This window comes from Pseudophryne corroboree, chromosome 3, assembly GCF_028390025.1.
Source record: "Pseudophryne corroboree isolate aPseCor3 chromosome 3, aPseCor3.hap2, whole genome shotgun sequence".
NCBI classification, from domain to species: Eukaryota; Metazoa; Chordata; class Amphibia; order Anura; family Myobatrachidae; genus Pseudophryne; species Pseudophryne corroboree.
Window position 1 is genome coordinate 463,589,673 of NC_086446.1, and position 21,747 is coordinate 463,611,419.

Consider the following 21,747-nt stretch of genomic DNA (forward strand, 5'->3'; position numbering starts at 1 on the left):
CGTCGGGATCCCATACTGAATCCTTGGGCCTGCACCCAAAGATTCATAATCAGCTTTACAAGTCCACATTACTTCTAATTTTTTGCAATAATTTATGGTATACACTGCAGAGATTTTGAGATTGGACTTTATGTAAAAAAAATTACTATAAAAGGATGCTGGTTATCATAGTTTTTACTATTGTTGCAATATTCGTTTTGTTAGCAATTATACAGTACCTTCTGAGAAAATAGCAGTACAATGTAATTTCATGAGAAATATAAGAACCGAAAAAGTCATGTGTTGGCTATACTAATCACAATAACTGGCAAGTGGAAAACAACAAGTATCTTTAAGAAAGAAAAAAGGCAATATAAGCATGAGAAAATTACATTAAAAGCTTGGCCATACCTTGTTAAGTATCGAGTCTGGAAATTTCTCATGGCGGCCATTCAAGACCCTTACCATGCTGTGCTCGGAGTCACAGAAAGTTGCATTTTCTACCCCTTTTCTACTGCCACTAAAACTCAGGTTATTGCCTTGATAGCCCAGGAAACGTCTCAGTGAAAACGACATTAAAAAAAAAAAAACTTGGGTCAGTCCAGCAACCAGAGTTGGACCTGGGAAGGAACCGGATTAAGGGGCAGTGTAAACAGGTAACCTGGGTCATCCAACCTGGGTCCTGATTATTGCATGGAGAATAAGCAAAAAACAGAATAGTGTCTGTGACAGCTGTCTCTGGGATGGGAGAGATTAAGGTAGGTATACACACTTAGCGATAAATTAAACAATGTCGCTTATTTTAACCCTTCCTGAGTGACGTTGTTTACTTTATCGCTAAGTGTGTATGCCGCCTCCGCCAAGCGATGCGCGGATTGTTAATGACCCTCGCTGTCGGCCGTGCATGCAGCTCAATTTGGACTGTCGTCCACAAACTGCATGCACGGCCCGGCCGCGGTGTGACGTCATGTTTTGGCTATACTAATCACAATAACTGGCAAGTGGAAAACAACAAGAATCTTTAAGAAAGAAAAAAGGCAATATAAGCATGAGAAAATTACTTTAAAAGCTTGGCCATACTTTGCTAAGTATCGGGTCTGGAATTTCTCATGGCGGCCATTCAAGTCACAGAAAGTTGCATTTTCTACCCCTTTTCTACTGCCACTAAAACTCGGGTTATTGCCTTGATAGCCCAGGAAACGTCTCAGTGAAAACGACATAAAGAAAAAAACTTGGGTCAGTCCAGCTTGGGTAGCGACAAGAGTTGGACCTGGGAAGGAACCGGATTAAGGGGCAGTGTAAACAGGTAACCCGGGTCATCCAACCTGGGTCCTGATTATTGCTTGGAGAATAAGCAAAAAACAGAATAGTGGCCCTCATTCCGAGTTGTTCGCTCGTTAGTGGTTTTCGCAATGGAGCGATTTGTCGCAAACTGCGCATGCGCAATGTTCGCAGTGCGTCTGCGCCAAGTAAATTTGCCAAAAAATTAGGTATTTTACTCACGGCTTAACGAAGAAATTTCTTCGTTCTGGTGATCGGAGTGTGATTGACAGGAAGTGGGTGTTTCTGGGCGGAAACTGGCCGTTTTATGGGTGTGTGCGGAAAAACGCTGCCGTTTCTGGGAAAAACGCGGGAGTGGCTGGAGAAACGGGGGAGTGTCTGGCCGAACGCTGGGTGTGTTTGTGACGTCAAACCAGGAACGAAACTGACTGAACTGATCGCAGTGGCAGAGTAAGTCCCGAGCTACTCAGAAACTGCCAAGAAATTTCTATTCGCAATTCTGCAAAGCTAAGATTCACTCCCAGTAGGCGGCGGCTTAGCGTGTGCAAAGCTGCTAAAAGCAGCTAGCGAGCGAACAACTCAGAATGAGGGCCAGTGTCTGTGACAGCTGTCTCTGGGATGGGAGCGATGCGCGGCCCCGCGGGTTGTTAACGGCCCTCGCTGTTGGCCGTGCGTGCAGCTCAATTTGGACTGTTGTCCACAAACTGCATGCAAGGCCCGGCTGCGGTGTGACGTCACTGAGCGATATCATTTGCATATCGCTCAGTGTATACGCACTGCCGCCGACCGCCCTGGCAAGGAAGGGAACACACTAGGTGACATCGCTCATAGAGCACATCGCCTAATGTGTACCCACCCTCACAGTCTCCTAGTGTGTACCCACCCTCACAGTCTCCCCGTATGCTCCAGACCATTAATTGTAAAGCGCAACGGAATATGCTGCGCTATATAAGAAACTGCTAATAAATAAATAAATAAATTCCGGTTTTTACCCCATCCGTGCTTCATTCGGGGAGGTTGTAATCTCTCCAAGCCTGGATCCCCGTGACAGCTGTGACAGACACGCTCTTGGATGGGGAGGAGATAGAGCAGAGTAACAGCAAGTAAAAGTGGTGAGCAATGCAGCTAGACATCTAATTCTTCATTTTCATTACACATATACACTATATTGTTACCTACATATCTGGTTAAAGTAGCTGGTCCTGTCTTCCTTTATGTTGCTTCCAGAAGAGGAGGAAACAACAAGTGTACATAATAGATTTGCCCATTGGTAAGTTTTCATCCTACAAACTGTCTGTGTCTTCAGCTGTGTTCTTTCTGAATTCTGTTATTCCCAGGTGTGATCCTGCCAGGAGAAACACAGATCTTCCCTTTTCACTTCAAGTCCCCGACTGCTGGGATATTTGGTGAGAGCTGGGAGTTCTGTACTCACCCTGTATTACTGGCTGGTGCCCTTATACAGGTGTCCTTGTGGGGAATTTCTCTGTATGAAGACAAGACAGCACCACTCAGGGAGGCTCTACAGGTTTGTAGTAAAAATTTGGCCGGATTTAATTGAGTCCGAGATCGCCGGAGGTGCGGGATGCTGGCCATCTTGGAAGTTTTTTTAAAGGGGCAAACACTTACAAGGCAAAACCATTTTGTGTCTATAACATCTGTTGATAGATACAGTATAAAAATTTCTCAGTGATTCCAAGACCACTATAAAGCTTACGCAAAATAACATTAGTGCCTTTTGCCTGTGATACAAAAAAGCTTAATATACAAGTGGCTTAGGTAGAATGAGCTTTTACAAAGTAGCAATATGGCATTAGCAAATACTCACACATTCCATCAGAGCGCAGTGGTCATTTAGAGTTATGAGTAAATCCAAGTAGAAGATGTAGTTTTGTTGTGCTGCAGATGTAAAGTATGCGGACACATTTACAAATGTAAACGGGGTACACCCTAGCTCAACTCTAAACCACAGGGAGAAAATAAAGCCTCCCACTACATGTGTGCTACATGCAAAAAAAACTTGAACAGATTTGCCCTGGGTGCATTTGACCCCTTTAGCTAGATTTGCTCCTATTATTATTATTATTACATTTTATTTATAAGGCACCACAAGTGTTTTGCAACGCCGTACAAAGGGGGTGATTCCGAGTTGTTCGCTCGCTAGCTGCTTTTAGCAGCATTGCACACGCTAAGCCGCCGCCCTCTGGGAGTGTATCTTAGCTTAGCAGAATAGCGAAAAGAAATTTCTTAGCAATTTCTGAGTAGCTCAAGACTTACTCACAAATAGCGATCAGTTCAGTCAGTTTCATTCCTGGTTTGACGTTACACACACGCCCAGTGTCCGGCCAGCCACTCCCCCGTTTCTCCAGACACTCCCGCGTTTTTCCCTGGCACGCCTGTGTTTTTCCGCACACTCCCAGAAAACGGCCAGTTTCCGCCCAGAAACACCCACTTCCTGTCAATCACACTACGATCACTTCAACGATGAAAAATCTTTGTTCGAGCGTGAGTAAATCTACTAAGTTTTGAGTTAAAATACTAACCGCATGCACACTGCGAACCATGCGCATGCGCATTTTTGCCTTAATCGCTCCGTTGCGAAAATCGGCAACGAGCGAACAACTCGGAATGACCCCCAAAGGACAGTACAGGGAGACAAAACTTAGCAATACAGTAAATACATAACAAATAGAGTACAGGTAACAAAGTGCACCACAATTCTCAAGACATAATACAGCTAAGATGTTAGTAGTGAGGGAGTACTCATCGTACTACTAGGCGCTGGTGGCCATTGATGGAGATGAGCCTTTACCAGCAGGAGAAAAAGCGAGTATAGATGGTCGCTGAGTAGGGGAGAGCTGCTAGTGAAATTTGTCGAGAAGAGGGCTTAGATAACAAGAGGAAAGGGGGCCCTGCTCTGAAGAGCTAACAATCTAGTGGGAAGGGTCGACAGACAGATGACATGAGGTGCAAGCAAGTGGGAGGTATCCTGATGGCAGTATGTAAGCAAAGCTGAGATGTTCAAGTCATGAGGCAGGGGGATGGAGGAGCGGCCTCAGGACTCGGTTATGCTTCGGTAGGGTATGCTTTGATGAATAGGTGGGTTGTTAGTGCCCGTTTGAACCTTTGCAAGGTCGGTGAGAGTCTAATGGAGCGGGGGAGTGCGTTCCACTGAAGGGGTGCAGCCCCCTAATGATGTTGAGGAATCTTCTAGTTTTGTTATGACTTGGGACATATTTAGATATTAGTTTTAGCTAATGCTGGTGCTGTAGTTGCTCAAATAACTGATAGTAGAATTAGGTAAGGTTGTTAAGCGTTGAATGTTTTTATCTGTCTTTGCAGAGCATACAGTAGGATCAGTTGACCCTGTGTGCAAGGTTGGATTTACCCACAGGTGTACAGAGGAAATCCCTGGTGGGCCCCACTGCCCAAGAGCCCCACCTCTTCCTATAGGAGTCAGTTACATAGTAGAGCAGGATCATGTATGAACTTGGGTGCTTGGTTTGTTTCTATGTATACTATACTAAGATTAGCCCTCCTAATGGTTGGCCAAGTTCCCCTGTGATGGCTGGCTGTACCCCCGCTGGAGGCCCCTCCCCTTAAGCTTGGGCCCCTTACACAGCATTCCCTGGTGGCTTTATGGCCCAGTCCGACGCTGTCTGTGGGTATTTTCATATGTCCCTATGTTATCCTTTGTGTGCTTTTTTAATTTTTTGTTAGAGGGAGCTGGAATCCCGGGAGGCCATGTTTATTGCTCAGAAGATGGTGCAGGAGATTCTGGATGGAGTGCGTAGCACAGAGCGTCCTCCTTCACCTGTCGTACACCTAACAGAAGAAGAGTTGTTTCATCAAAAGAACCCAAAGGTATTTGATCCACTGTATAGTTATGCTTAACAGGATTGTCTTAATAGTAACTGTTCACATTGCTGTGGAGTTGGGGACAATTTTGTGTGGATTTGGTAGAAATTACTGACTCCAGGTTCAATTTAAATATTTAAAATCTATATAATTCTCCAAAGCATTTCCTGAGAGCTACATGAACAGTCAAAGCAGGGGAATATGCCTGCGCTGTGCGCCCCCCTTCCCCACCAACAGTTCCCACACAGTGGTCATCCCATTCACCCTCCTCCCTGACCCTACTTTACTAAACCAGGGTTTGAACACTATATTACGGCACGGAAAGCACATGCTGCATGTTGGTGAGGAACTGCCACTAAGCCGTGTGCACATATTTTAATCCATTCTGCCTGTATTATGAGGCAAGGTTATACCATAACTCCCAACTTTTAGCAGTAATGAAGAGGGACACTGGAGCGGCATTGGCGCGCCTGCCCGGGAAAAGAGGCGTGGCCTCTGCAAAGTGTGTGGCTTTGCGGTAATGGCGCAATCACAAGTCACGCCCCCTTTCCCGTCACTCTGGAGGCATGACCAGCGCTCTGTGAGTTGCTGGCATCCTCTCCGTGAATAGTGCACAGCGTCTATTCACCGCTGCTCTGCTAAGCAGAGCAGCGAGTGACAGAGCCTCCCAACTGCCCCCCCACTGCGGGACACTGCAGCCCGCAAGAGGGACAGCAGGACAGTCCCAAAAAAACAGGACTGTCCCGCGAAAATCGGGATAGTTGGGAGGTATGGTTATACTGGATGTCAGAAAATAATTGTGGGGTTAGCTGAGTGAGCCCTTTGGAAATAACTTGGAAGGGAGCAAAAAAAGCATCTAGTTACCAAGACTGTATTATCTCATGAAGTGCAAATGTTACCAATCTGTTATACTTAATGCTCAAAACATAAAAAGTATCAGTACCACATAGCATCACAGCATGATTATTGTAATATGTACAAGTTACAGTCACAGGGGAGAGATAGAGAAGAGTGTCAGAAAGTAAAACGAACATAGAGTGACAGGGGGAACGAGGGAGTGAGCTATAAATATCAGTGATCATATTAACTCATGTACATGAGCCTGATCATTATCTTGCAGAAAAGAAACAGTAAATGCATTCTTGCCAACTCTCCCTTATTGTCAGGGAGGCTCCCTGAAATAGTAGCAATCTCCCTGACTCCCTGAAAGGTGCAGCAATCTCCCTGATTGCATCTTTTCCCCATTATAAGGCTGTTATAGTGTCCATACATTAGGACGATCAGCATCCTTACGATTTTCCTGGCAGCTCCAGAGGGAACGATAGATCGTTAGGTCAGGAATAGTACCCAACGATCTATTGTATAACCTGTGAATCACCTCTACCCAGGTCACCTGATCTTATGTGCAGCACATAAGATCAGAGGAAGTGCAAACAATTTGCGCTTTCACGAACGATATATATCGATCTGATATATTGATAGCGGGCTCATCGACCCGATGGTCTTTCAGGTGTGTTGGGGGCTTTTTATATTCTTGAGATAAAAAAGGAAATCATATATATATACATTTAAATGGGGTCATCAGTGCCATTCCCTGCGTTGGTTATTAGGCACAATCATCCCCAAGGCTCCATGCATTTTGAAATAAAGTTTCTTGTGGCCATTTATATGGAAACACAATATACGAGTATGCCCTATAAAGCATCAGTGTCTTTTTATCAACTGGTAGATCTTACTAACGGATTTTGGGTTTATTTACATTAGGATGTAACTCATTTTTATGACCCGCTTCTCAGATGTAGCAGTACACGTCCGCGCTTATAGGTGCGACTTTCACATTCTCCCTGAAATGCTTTTTCAAAGTAGGCCCGCAAGGGGCTCATTTGCGCTCGCCCAGCTGTCGGTATGCTGGCGGTCGGGATTCCGGCGCTGGTATGCTGGCCGCCGGGTGCCCGGCCGCCAGCATACCCTACTACACCCGCAAATTTGTTATTACTAATTATCATACAGGAGTTAAGTCGTAGCCAAAGGTTTGGCATATCAACTCAACAACCCTGCCTGTTAACTCGGACTATGTGCCTGATTTATTAGATGAACATAAACCCAATGGTCGGATGCAGTTCCTCCTTTGCAACAGCGTCATTGATAGGCTGTGGACATTTGGGGAGGGGGAGTTGCTCCCATTTTCTGGGTGTGGCAAGGACAGGATTTTTTAATGCAAATTTCCTGCGTGGACAGCCTTGGCCATCCGGTGTATAACCTGAGGGTTACTGAGATTGCTGTTCACGCAATTGATGCAGTGCTGCGTCTTCACACAAGCATGCAGGAGGCGTCTATTTACACAAGGCGCCTCTTGCTGCTTTTGCATATTTTCGTACAGCAGTTGTGTCTGTACGAAATACGACCATCTCTGAATCAGGATCTGTGTTTGCAATGAGAGTACAACTATATTTATTACACGCCACCAGAGGGCGACCTTCTCTTTCAGTTTTATGTTATATATTATGTAGAGGCTTCTAGTTCTTCCTAAAATGTTTCTCCATCCGCAAATGTTTTTCTTCTCTTCTTTATTGGTGACAATTAATGTAGCGAGAATACATAATTTGTCTGGCTGCACTTTGTAATGGCAGGTTTCCCGTGTTTTTCTACTAATAATAGAACGAGACAGGTTGGGTGACCCCTGCTGCATAGATATTCGGTTAGACATCTCATTCTGGAAGACAGTGCTGTTTCTTTGGTACATACAAACATCCAGACTTCTAGACAAAGCCCCATCGCTCTTTCTTCCATACTATAAGCAGTAAAATTACAAAACAAAACTGTTTACTTTGCATCACTAATAGTAATCAAGATACAGTATGACAGTTATTAAAGCGTCCTGAGATTGGGTGACCACTTTTATGATGAGTTTTGTAGGGGTCATCTATAGAAAGTAATGAACACCATACAATTTGCATGTAGCAGTTTATTTATTCAGCACTAAGAACCACCCATGAATTTCTCTATCAAGTTATGTCCTGGCATCATGATTAATGACAGTGTCTACGCCAAGCAATGGGTTACTGGAAACAAACATAAATGTTTTAGATCTAATAGCTCACGTGAGCGACATCTTGCTTTAAAGGGTACAAAGGAATAAAAATGAACTGTAATGTACTGTCCATATTAAGATGGTAGTATCATTATTTGCCCCTGCCGTCTGTTCCTCTCTACAGACATGGCTCCTGTCCTCTCCCTTTATTTTGCTGTGTGGAAGCCAGAACAGTGAGATATATTTTGAACTACAACATGCTCCCTTATGTTGGGCATATACTGGGGCTGATTCAGAGATGGATACTAATGGCACAAAATGCTAAATTATGCAAATGCCGCAGGAAGCATCTTAAGTAAAAAGCTCCTACTGCCGGCTTCTGTGAGCCACTTGCTGTGCCTGAAGATGCGGCTTCAGATGACTGGTAAAATTATGCTGCGGGAGTCAGCGAAGCTGCATCCAAAGACGCAGTCACTGGCATCGGTACGCCCAGAAAATAGGGCCACAATTTTCTGAAATGCTATTTGTTGCCACCCCCAAACAACAGCAGCATGTCAATCATGCTGCAGCTTTTGGGGCACTGCGAGCGACATCACAAAACATTGATGTGCTGATGAGATGTGAATTAACATTGAATTAATGTACATCTCTGAATCTGTAAGACAAAACGTCTGCCAAACCGCAGACATTTTATCTGACAAGCTCAAACCCATCAGATATTGTGGCCATACAATGTGAGATGCGGCCAACCGATTATTGGATCAGCCAGGCATATTGGAAGATTGTTCATGCCCGACCACCTGATCATCACTGATAAGTTGTGGTCGTGCACCATACAATTATCGTCCCACTCCGCTGATAATCAGTGAATTAGATCAATGTTTGCATAATATATGTCCTTAATCATGGTTTGGTGAAAGGTGTAAGATGTGTTTAGGTGAGATGTGCTGATGAATTGTAGCCTCACAGTGCACCTCGCTGTACTAGCTTCTGCACAACAAGGTGCAGGTAAAAGCCTAGCACTGTTAGGATACTGATGCTTGAATAAAAGACGGTGAATACCAGATATGAGTACTGTTATTTTATTTTGTATGCCTCTAGGCTCCACATAGTTCATTTTTATGTTAAATGTAAGTATTATAGGCTCTGTGTGTACATAGATCCTCTGAACGGGATTGGTATGAAAAAACAGTGGCAGGGATCCCGGCCGTCAGTATACCGACAACAGGATCCCGGCCAGCGGTATGCCGGCAGCGGGGCTAGTGCTATCGAGCCCCTTGCGGGCACGCTGGCTCGCTGCGCTCTCCACAGGTTATATTCTCCCTCTGTGGGTGTCGTGAACACCCATAGAGGGAGAAAATCCTGTGGTGCCGGGATTCCGGTGGCGGTATTTCAACGATTGTCTGGAGTCGGCTGCGGCATTGTGACATCTGGGATCCCAACTAGCGGTATTGTAATTGCTTCCCCTCTAAACCACTGATCCATTTGTGGAGCATAGGCTCGCTATATGTAAGAATTGTTTCTACATGCAATCCAGTTGGACTCCAGAAACTGACGTCTAATGTGACAAAGGATTTTATTGCACAGAGGAGAGGGGAAGTGGTGGCATAACTGCCATATAGTAATGTAGAATCTTATTGCCAACTACACCCCAAATCTCCCTCCCAGCAGATGGCTGCAGAAAGCAACAGAGAATATAGAAGAAAGAGTAGAAAGGCACCTCCTTGTTACATATTTCTATCGACGTAGATCCCTTTATCTTCCTATATGCAGAACAGACACATACAGGTACCTCTCAACTGTCTCGTGCAGGGTCTCGCTTCCCATACCTCCAATTTTGCAGCCATGATTTTATTCACAAAGAAAAAAATAGAAATCCCTGTAGGTGCAAATACTATGAGTATTAGATCCGATCTCTCTGTAGCTGCGGGCCGTGGCCAATGCCCTATTGAGATAGATTTACTAAAGCTTCTAAAACTGACACGTGATCATGTTGCCCATAGCACCCAATCAGACACCAGTTATCTTTTCTCTTTTGTATTCCAGATAATAATAGACAGAACCTGATTGGTTGCCATGGGAAACACCACCACTTGTCCCTTTTAGAAGCTTTGGTAAACCTGCCCAAAAGAGTAAAAATCGGAAAACAGAGCTGGGGAATCAGAACGCTATTGAAACAATGGGGGTCATTCCGAGTTGTTCGCTCGTTATTTTTTTCTCGCAACGGAGCGATTAGTCGCTAATGTGCATGCGCAATGTCCGCAGTGCGACTGCGCCAAGTAAATTTGCTATGCAGTTAGGTATTTTACTCACGGCATTACGAGGTTTTTCTTCGTTCTGGTGATCGGAATGTGATTGACAGGAAGTGGGTGTTTCTGGGCGGAAACTGGCCGTTTTATGGGTGTGTGCGAAAAAACGCTACCGTTTCTGGGAAAAACGCGGGAGTGGCTGGAGAAACGGAGGAGTGTCTGGGCGAACGCTGGGTGTGTTTGTGACGTCAAACCAGGAATGAAACTGACTGAACTGATCGCAGATGCCGAGTAAGTCTGGAGCTACTCAGAAACTGCTAAGAAGTGTCTATTCGCAATTTTGCTAATCTTTCGTTCGCAATTTTGATAAGCTAAGATTCACTCCCAGTAGGCGGCGGCTTAGCGTGTGCAAAGCTGCTAAAAGCAGCTTGCGAGCGGACAACTCGGAATGAGGGCCTATATTCTAATATGAAAAATTCAAATAAGATTTGTGTGGATCAGACAAATAATGTTCATTACCAAAACATTTATTTATTAAATACAAATATACATAAACATTCACATCACAGTGTAAAATCAAGCATCAGTGTAGCATATATCATGGATTGAGTATGAAATGGTGCCGGTTGGGTTGCCGGCGGTCACATGACAGACCGAGGCATCCCAGGCCAGGAGATGCTAGGCTTCAAAAAGGGGGGAAGCTGCAAGTGAAAGTAATTAAAACAGATAATTGACAAGTGATGCCAACAGCGCCTGCTACCCTGCATCAATATGTGAGGTGCCCCTCCACACACACCTAATTACGGCCATGGTCTCAGCTAGGGCTAACCGCAGGGATGCCAAACGCATCTTGTTTCAATAACTTTCTGAATCCCCAGTGCTTTTTTTTTTTTGTATGTTTTATACTATTTTCTCATTCTAGGATTGACCACCCCTTACAGATGCAGAGGGGTCAAATGTAATATTCATATTTGTAAGTGCTTATTTTTATTTAACTGTTTCTTGTGTTACTGTTTGTAAGGTACTGTGACAATTGCTGGGCTAGTCTGATCTAATCTGTATCTTATTGAAACTAAAATACACTTCGAGGTGTTTTTATTCATATTGGCCATGGGCGGGATTATTTACTTTTTATTAACAAGCAGATGGATCAGTAGGATTTTTTCTTAATATATACTTTATTGTCCTGATTTGTTTTTCCACAGTTACATTATAGGCATCAAACTGTACAGCTGTTGCATCAGCTGTGGAAGGAATACACTGCAGAGGTTCAGGACAACATTTCTGTATCTGAGGAGGCAAAGGAGTATTTACTACAGGCTACACAATGTCTGGAAACCAATGGACCAGAAGAAGAAGAGAGGACAGAGGATGCATGGAACCTATCAGTGGTGGATCTGAAACAGGTGCTGTAGTAACATGTGCAGGAATCAGTGTGCAAATTAGCATAGTTGATGTGATTCAGCACAAATCGCACACGTGCCGGCAAGTGCAGGAGGATGTAGGGGGTTAAGGGTAGCTTCAGGAGACTTACTCACTTTCCCAAGAGGCCAGGATTGCCACACGATTTTCAAGAGCTTCCCAGAGTGGGCAAGTATACAATACAGTAGTGTAGTGTGCAAAGAACACTTGTACAACACAACCTTTATGTGCAAATATGGTGTTTATATATTGGAAGCACAGTGGTGTTTTGTGGCGCTGAAATAACCCTTCATAATTGCTAACTAGTTTAAAAAATAATTGTATTAATAGCTTTAGAATATGATAGTGAAAAGCCCAAGTATCAGATTAATCTGTGTACACTTTGGTTTAAGCATTGTTGCAAGGCTAAATCCTGATGATAACTCTGTGATTTTTAGGGCTCGATTTGGTGCAGAAACAGTATCTAAGGAAAGTCTGACATGGTTATCAATAGGTTCTATTTAATTCATGGCTGCATCAATGCATATCTTATTTTATACAATGTTTGCGTAACATTTAGAGTGTACCCTACAGCTGAGATTACCCTTGTTTATACTGCTTAGCAGGGCCATCTTAACAGCATTGTAGGCCCTGAACAAAGCAATGCACTGCGGCCGCTGCACATCCATTCACAGGAACCCCCCCACAAAAATCATGTCCCTCCTGCAGTCGGCCGCTGTCTCTCCATGCTTCCATAAAGTGAATTCCTGTCAGCACTTGTAAAATTATAAAAAGCAGTCCAGTATCAGCTACTATTTGGACCAGCCCATGCAGTCTCCACCGTCTACATCCTGAACCTCTTCATTAGTGATCATAGGTAGTCCTTCCAAAAACATTAGTTTGTGGGGGCCCAAACAAACAAAACACTTCAGCGCAAAAGGGGCAGTCCCTATCGCTGGAGTGCTTGTTTTTTTTTAAATGTACATGTCCTTTTTAATATACGACATAAGAGTGGGTGGGAGGACCCAAGGATCATTTCATCTTGCACCAATTTTCTTTTAATTATGGGCTGCTTGGGCGCATTGGTAATAGTCTTTCTGCTGCGGGGTACACTGGGCTCCACAAGGAATGGACAATGGGGTGTAGAGTAGGATCTTGATCCGAGGCACCAACAGGCTCAAAGCTTTGACTGTTCCCAGAATGCATAGCGCCGCCTCTTATATCACCCCGCCTCCCTGCACAGGATCTCAGTTTTTGTAGTTGGTGCTGCAGTAGCAGGCGCTTAACAGTGGGGCTGCTCCAGGCAGCCCTAAGAAGAGATTTTTTTCTGAGGAAAAAAGTGAAGACTTCAGGGGCAGCAGCAGTGTTACATGTCAGTGGACATTCACGACTGCAGCTCTGGCTCTCCCCAGCGGCGCTGTACACTCCCGAGCCCTGGTTGCCGGGTAACTACAGCAGGAGGCTCCGGTTTTCTTCTTGTCACGCACACACGACGGGGGCTCTCCGGGATCGCCTGGCCGCGCTTCGGGAGGTGGTAAGTGGGTCCCGCTTGCGGGACCTGGTCTTTATCGCGATTCGGCGCGGTCAGTGGGAGGTGGGCCGCGCGCGCTGGCGGTGGACACGGTGGCAGTACAGGCGATCCCACTAGATAAAAAGGAAAAAAGGGTGGCCTGGACTGCACACCCTAATACTAAAGATTTCAAGAGGTGCTATCATGCTGAGGCTTCTAATACTAGATCACCAGGGCATGGGACAGGTCAGGTTTTCTCTATAAACCGTTTTATTAGAGCCCGCAGTACCGGTGGTTTTGCCAGCAGGGGGATAGAGCTTGGACCTGAAGCCCCTCCCCCAGCCCCAGGGTGCCATTTTCTGCAAATGTTCCCGCCCTGGAGCTGCATATCTGTCTCTCCCTCACTCCCTGGCAGTGTCTGCGGCGCCATTATCCCTCAGCTCACTGTTCCTGGTAATGCTTGGGCAAATCCTCTTATGTAAAGCCGCCTGGTTTGTCAGTGTTGTGACTTTACAAGACACTTAAATATTCTACCTGCCTTTTTTAGTCAGTGTTAGTTAAGAAAGAGTGCATTTAGTCAGGGTTTCCTAGTACAATTACCCTGTGATATACATCCAGTTCTTACTGTGTACTGTTATATCTATTGTTATGTAGCTGTGTAAGCTAGTCCAGTGCAGTATTATTGTTAGTAATAACCTCTGCATTGTACAAACTGTGACTATTTGTGTGTGCATTTGATGAGTGGTGTTCATTTCGTGTCTTTCACTCAACCTGCTATCCCTATATTCTATAACCTGAGGGGGCTTGGTGCGTCAGGTTTTATCTAATATAGAATTTTCACAAAGATATACTGTATTACGTATTTTTCTCTGTGATTTAGTCACCATATCTCTCCTTTATCTCTGCTGGTGCTGACTACACTGCGCAGGGGTTTGGGCTAGAGGTATTGTACTGTGTTACCTTATACTGCAAGTTATATCATGTCTGCTTCTGAGGGTAACGGTTCTGGGGCTGAACACACTGCCGGTGTTGCTGAAGCCGCAGATACCTATGAGGAGAATATAGCAGCTTTGGGCTCTGGTTCTGGGGGCTCCTTGCCCCCCAGTGGGACGGTGACAACGGGGGCAAATAATGACCCGCCGTGGGCCGCTTTTTCCACGCTTCTGCATACGCTAGTTCATAAACTAACACCCCCTATGGGACCCCCAATGCCGGTACAACCGTTTGTGGTCCCTGCAGCTAACCCGCCGTGGGCGGACGATTTATCTGCTCAAATAAAGAAGTTGAACCAGTCCCTGACTACTAAAAAGTCTGACCGTCGCTCGCCTACGTCCAAGGGGTCCTCTAAGCGAGCGCTTGTCTCCTCACAATCCACTGCTGTCACTGACACCTCGTCGGATGAAGACGGCACTTACACTGACCCCACAGGTTCTGACTCAGATATGGCTGATGGGGAGGGTGGTTCACATGTGGATGTTCCTGATCTTTTGGAGGCTATAAAGTTAATTTTACAGATTACGGATGATCCCGAGCCATCCGTTCCTCCTAAGAAACCAGATAGGTTCAAGCATCAGAAGGTGATTAAACAAGCTTTACCTCACTCTGACCACCTAATTGATATACATCAGGAACCCTGGGAAAACCCGGGTACGAAGTTTGTGCCTCAAAAGAAGATGCTGGCTCGCTATCCCCTCGCGCCGGAACTGTCTAAGAATTGGGAGACGCCTCCTCCAGTGGACTCACATGTGGCTAGGATGGTGGTTTCCTCAGCTCTGCCGGTCACCACCGTCACGTCTCTAAAAGAGCCTACGGATAAACGTGTGGAGGGTTGTCTGAAAGCGATTTACACCCTCACGGGTGCTGCACAAAGGCCCACTATTGCAGCTACTTGGGCTGCAGAGGCCATTGAAGCATGGGCCTTGGAGTTAGATGCTGAAATCTCCTCTGACCATGCTAGACAATGCTGGTCTTATATTGTCACAACTTCTCGTTATATCAAAGAGGCGGCTTCTGATGCCGGTATCCTGGCAGCCAAGGCCTCTACTACGTCAGTCCTGGCTCGCCGGATATTGTGGTTGAGATCCTTGTCTGTGGATATGGACTCTAGAAAAACCCTGGAGGTACTCCCTTTTAAGGGAGATATTCTGTTTGGGGAGGATTTATATAAGATTGTGGCTGACTTGGCTACTGCCAAAACTGCCTGTCTACCAAGTACTGCTCCTTCTGTGTCGAAGGCTAAAGGTACTACCTTTCGCCCCTTTCGTCCTTCAGGTAAAGCAAAAGGTCAGGCGTACAACAAGCAGGCCCGCACTTCCAAACCTGGTAAGCCCTTAGCCCAAAAGAGCCTGGGCGGCCCGTCAGCCAGCTTACAAGACAGGTAAGCCTGCCGCATGATGGGGCGGGCCTCCCTCTGGGGGATCCCAGGGTGGGGGGCCGGCTTCTAGGGTATACCCAGGAATGGTTGAAGACCACTTCAAATGCCTAGGTACGGGAAGTCATCACTCGGGGTTACGCCATAGCCTTCAAAAACCGACCCCCTCATCGATTTTGCCAGACAGATGTCCCGTTGGACAAGACAAAGGCATACACTCTACATTCGGTGGTACAGACCCTCCTAGATACAGGAGTCGTAGTACAGGTGCCTCTTGCACAGAGGGTCCGGGGGTACTATTCTCCGCTGTTTCTAGTCCTGAAACCGAATGGGTCCTCCCGGCCCATTCTCAACCTCAAGGCATTGAACAGGTTTGTGAAGGTTTCCAAGTTCCGGATGGAAACCCTTCGCTCTATAGTTCTGGCCTTGGAACCTGGGGACTTCATGGTCTCCCTGGATATACAGGATGCTTACCTGCATATTCCTATAGCAGTGTCTCATCAGCAATATCTGAGATTTGCGATTGGCAACTGCCATTACCAGTTTCGGGTGTTACCTTTTGGTTTAACCACGGCTCCGCGAGTCTTTACAAAAGTCATGGCGGTGATGACGGTGGTACTCCGCCGTCAAGGGGTCAGGATACTGCCGTATTTGGACGACTTGTTAATCCTGGCAAATTCCCCAGAACTTCTCCTGCGTCATCTAGATGTGACGGTCCGGTTTCTGCAAGCCCACGAGTGGCTCATCAACTGGAAGAAGTCATCCCTGATCCCTGCTCAGAGCATGGTGCATCTGGGAGCACTATTGGACACTCACAACCAGTGGTTGTTCCTGTCTCAGGAGAAAGTCCTGAAACTTCAGGACAGGATTCGTTGCTTTCTATCTCGTCCGCAAGTGTCGATACATTCGGCGATGCAGGTGCTGGGCCTCATGGTGTCAGCAATCGACATGGTGGAGTACGCTCAATTTCACTCTCGCCCTCTCCAGAGGCTGATTCTAGCCAAATGGGATGGCCTGCCTCACCGGATCAGGTCTCAAATGATCTCATTGACTCCGGAGGTCCGTCTGTCGCTGCTCTGGTGGCTCCGGGACCAACAACTGTGCAGGGGCCGTCTGTTCTCGATATCCGACTGGGTCCTGTTGACGACAGATGCCAGTCTAAGAGGTTGGGGCGCAGTGCTAGAGCAACACTTCCTTCAGGGGCGGTGGACCAAGGAGGAGTCCCTCCTCTCGATCAATATTCTGGAGTTGCGGACGGTCTTCAATGCCTTGAACCTAGCCCAGCATTTAATTCAGAACCGTCCTGTTTAAGTACAGTCGGACAACGCCACCACAGTGGCTTACATAAATCATCAAGGCGGCACTCGAAGCCGCCTAGCAATGAAGGAAGTCTCACGGATTCTACAGTGGGCAGAACGCCATCTACCAGCCATATCGGCAATATTCATTCCTGGAGTCCTGAATTGGGAAGCGGACTTTCTCAGTCGTCAGGATGTGCATGCCGGCGAGTAGGGCCTCCATTCAGAAGTGTTTCAACTCCTAGTGGAAAGGTGGGGCCTTCCAGACGTAGATCTGATGGTGTCTCGACACAATCACAAGGTTCCGGTCTTCGGAGCAAGGACAAGTGATCCTCAAGCAGCATTCGTGGATGCGCTGGCGGTACCATGGAGGTTTCGGCTGCCGTACGTGTTCCCTCCGGTGTCACTCCTGCCCAGGGTAATTTGGAAGTTCAAGCAAGAAAAAGGAATTCTGCTTCTCATAGCTCCAGCGTGGCCCAGACGGCACTGGTTCTCAGACCTGCAGGGCCTATCGTCAGAGCGTCCAATTCTACTTCCACAACGCCCAGACCTCCTCGTTCAGGGCCCCCGTGTCTACCAGGACCTAGCCCGGCTGTCTTTGACGGCGTGGCTCTTGAAGCTTCCGTCTTAAGGGCTGAAGGGTTTTCTGAGGCGTTCATTCAAACTATGTTGCGGGCCCGGAAACCGTCTTCGGCTTGGATTTACTATAGGGTCTGGCATTCTTACTTTGTTTGGTGCGCATCTAACGATTATGACGCTTCCAAGTTTAGTATAGCCAAGTTGTTGGCTTTTCTTCAGCAGGGCCTGGACTTAGGCCTGCGTCTGGCCTCCCTTAAGGTTCAAATATCTGCCTTGTCGGTGTGGTTTCAGAGAAAAATTGCGACCTTACCTGATGTGCTCCTCCCTATGTCCCGCCTGTGGCTCCTTGGGACTTGTCGGTGGTTTTGGAGGCGTTACAAGAGTCTCCGTTTGAACCTCTTGGTTCAGCTGACCTTAAGTGGCTTTCCCTTAAGGTGGTGTTTCTGCTGGCTATTGCTTCAGCTAGAAGAGTGTCGGATTTGGGTGCCTTGTCCTGTAGTTCCCCATATCTGATATTTCACAGTGACCGGGCGGTTCTTAGGACTCGTCCCGGCTATCTACCTAAGGTGGTTTCTTCGTTCCACCTTAATCAGGAGATTGTAGTTCCGGCACTTGTTTCTCCTGATCTGTCTCCCAAAGAGCGTTTTTTGGATGTGGTACCGGCTATCCGTATCTATGTGAAGAGAACTGCTCCTATTAGGAAATCTGATTCTCTTTTTGTTGTGTTTGGGTTCCACAAACGTGGCTGGCCTGCTCACAAGCAAACTCTGGCCAGATGGATTAGAATGGTGATTGCACATGCTTATGTGAAGGCTGGTCTCTCTGCTGCTGATCACATTACGGCCCATTCTACTCGGTCTGTTGGACCTTCTTGGGCGGCCCAACGTGGTGCGACTCTTGAACAATTGTGCAAGGCGGCTACGTGGTCCTCTGTGAACACGTTCATAAGGTTCTATGCCTTCGATACTGCCGCTTCCAGGATGCTTCCTTTGGACGCCGGGTTCTTGTGCCCGCTACTGTGCGTCCCCTCCCATAAGGAACTGCTTTAGGAGATCCCCATTGTCCATTCCTTGTTGAGCCCAGTGTACCCCGCAGCAGAAAACGAGTTTTATGGTAAGAACTTACCTTTGTTAAAACTCTTTCTGCGAGGTACACTGGGCTCCACAAGGCGCCCACCCTGATGCACTAAGCTTCTTTGGGTTGGTATGGCAGTAGCCGCTGACACATCTCCTGTCGTGAGAATGCGGTGTTGTGGCTACTAACCGTTGTCGTCTCTTTTCCTGCTACTGCATTGGACTGGTTAACTAAAAACTGAGATCCTGTGCAGGGAGGCGGGGTGATATAGGAGGCGGCGCTATGCATTCTGGGAACAGTCAAAGCTTTGAGCCTGTTGGTGCCTCGGATCAAGATCCTACTCTACACCCCATTGTCCATTCCTTGTGGAGCCCAGTGTACCTCGCAGAAAGAGTTTTAACAAAGGTAAGTTCTTACCATAAAACTCGTTATTTTGCAGAGAGAATTTTTTTTTTGGTTTGGGTATTGCTCTAAAATCTGAACTATTTTGCAACACATTTTAACCAGAATTTTCTCCAGAACAGGTGCAGCTCTTGATATAGTCCATTTTAATTATTTAATCATTTCTATATTCTTCTTTAATGGCCTCTTCTCTTCTAATTTGCCGCAGAACATGTACAACTTTTTATCTAGGCTTCACAAAAGTTAATTTTAAGGAATTAATTAATTAATCAATCATGTTTGTATTTTTTTATGGCCTTTCCTCTCCTAATTTGCTGCAGAACAGTACAGTTATTGATCTAGACCTCACACGTGTTAATTTTCATTAATCAAGCAATAATTTTTGCATTCTTTTATGTCCTTTTCTCTCGTAATTTGCTTCAAAATAGATGTTGATATAGTCAACGTCAATTTTTTGTTTTATGTATTCAATCAACCTATCATTCTTTTAACTGCCTTCCATTATATACTCTACTTCCATTTTCCTGTACTTCCCTCAGGTCTCTGAGCTAGTTCTTGATTAATGAAAACATTCTTGGTTACTTTTATGGGGTTGCATGTTTATTAAACTGACATCATCCTGTCTGCCACTGCTGTATGGCAAGGTTTCATAGATGTGCTATAAACTACTGTGTGTTTGTGCTCTGTTGCTTAGTTTGGCAAGCTAGCCTTTAGCCAATATTGGTGAAAACAATATTGTGAGCTGTGAGGTGGTCCAAATTGACTGGAAATGACTGGAAATTAATGTTATTGAGGTTAATAATATTGTAGGAACAGATTATATTATTTTAGTTGTTTTTAGCATTTATAGAAAATAATACAGATCCAAAACGAAAACACGTGATGGTGGTTTTGCCAGATTAGAACCAAAACAAAAACACAATATGAATACAGATCCAAAACATGAGGGGTCGGCACACATCTCTACTTGAAATATGTGTCTTCTCTAACTAATAGGTGCACTTTCAGTTCTGTTTTTTTTAGTAAGATCAATGAAAGCAGTTTCATTACTAGCTTATATTTCCTATTAACATAAGGAAATTCCTATTGATAATGTCTATTGCTTCTTCTTGTCTTGTTCTTTATTTCTGTTTTGTTCTCTCCTTAACCCCAGGTCTCAAATACTATCCGTGATGATGAAACAAGAGAGTCTTTCCTAATTCATCTGAATAGAAATATTACTGAACTGAGTGAACCAATTCAGGAAGCTTCTTTGGACTTGTTGCATCAAGCTTGGTGAGTGTCACATATCTACATTTCAGTTGTCCAAGTCACATTTGTGAATATGTGCATTTGGCCAGATAAGGGAAATCTATAAGAAATATTTATTTCTCATAAGTCCTAGAGGATGCTGGGGATGCTTCAGGAACCATAGGGTATAGATGGGATCCGCAGGAGACATGGGCACACTATAAGACTTTGAATGGGTGTGAACTGGCTCCTCCCTCTATGCCCCTCCTCCAGACTCCAGTTAGATTCTGTGCCCAGCGAGACTGGATGCACACTGAGGAGCTCTCCTGAGTTTCTCAGAAAAATACTTTATTTAGGTTTTTTATTTTCAGGGAGACCTGCTGGCTACAGGCTTCCTGCTTCGTGGGAGTGAGGGGAGAGAAGCAGACCTACTTCTTAAGAGTTCAAGGGCTCTGCTTCTTAGGCTACTGAACACCATTAGCTCCAGAGGGTTCGATCACTACGGTACTCCTAACTGCTTGTTCCCGGAGCCACGCCGTCACCCCCCTCACAAAGCCAGAAGATAGAAGCCGGGTGAGTATGAGAAGATCAGCAGACTTAAGTGACTGCAGAAGACGGCTTGAGGTACCGCGCAGTGGCCGCGCTGCGCGCCATGCTCCCACACTGATCACGGCACTGCAGGGTGTAGGGCGCAGGGGGGCCGCAAATTCCACTGGCATGCAATATAACAGTGCCCAGGCACTTGTTAAGGGACCCCCACCAGTATAAAGAATTTTGAGCGGGACTGAAGCGCGCCATGTCAGGGGCGGGGCTTAGCCGCATAGTTCTCACCAGCGCCATTTCTCTCTTCACAGAAGGCTGCAGAGACGCTAGCCCTGATCCTCCACACTGCTGTGCAAGTAACAGGGTGCAAAACAGGGGGGGGCACTAGTAATTGGTGAATTATATTGTTTGATAAAAGCGCTAGCAGGTCTGAGCAGTATTGTTACTGACTTCAGAACCGGGATAGGCGCTGGGTGTGAGCTGGCTGAACTCTCTCTCTGTGTCTTTCTAACAGGCTCTGCTGTGGGTCTGTCCCCTATAGCCCAGTGTGTTTGTGGCTGTCGGTACGTGTGTGTGTCGACATGTCGGAGGCTGAATGCTCTTCCCAGGAGGAGGCTGGCGTGGAGACTGACAGTTCTGTGGGAGTGACAGTGTAGGCACTGCCGACGGATGATTGGGTCAATATGCTGAGTGTTTTAAATACAAATGTGACTAAGTTGGCTAAGAGGTTTGATAAATCTGAGTCTAAGAACCAGACATGGAGGAAATCCATGGAAGATGCTTTGTCACAGGCCCAGACCCCTTTGGGGTCGCAGAAACGTGCATTTGCCCAAATAGCAGATACAGATACCGACACGGATTCTGATTCCAGTGTCGACTATAGTGATGCCAGATTACATCCAAAACTGGCTAAGAGTATTCATTTCATGATTGTGGCGATAAAA

At 46.0% G+C, this 21,747-nt stretch overlaps 1 protein-coding gene across 1 annotated transcript in view; it reads left to right on the top strand.

The window, feature by feature from the left end:
- The window catches only part of MYCBPAP (MYCBP associated protein), a 195,327-nt gene that overhangs the window by 137,244 nt on the left and 36,336 nt on the right, over window positions 1-21,747 (top strand). Inside the window, exons 12-15 of the mRNA XM_063960703.1 lie at window positions 2,598-2,785; window positions 4,978-5,121; window positions 11,601-11,801; window positions 20,184-20,305. Of these exons, the coding sequence (XP_063816773.1) occupies window positions 2,598-2,785; window positions 4,978-5,121; window positions 11,601-11,801; window positions 20,184-20,305 (655 nt within the window). The remainder of the gene's footprint in view (window positions 1-2,597; window positions 2,786-4,977; window positions 5,122-11,600; window positions 11,802-20,183; window positions 20,306-21,747) is intronic.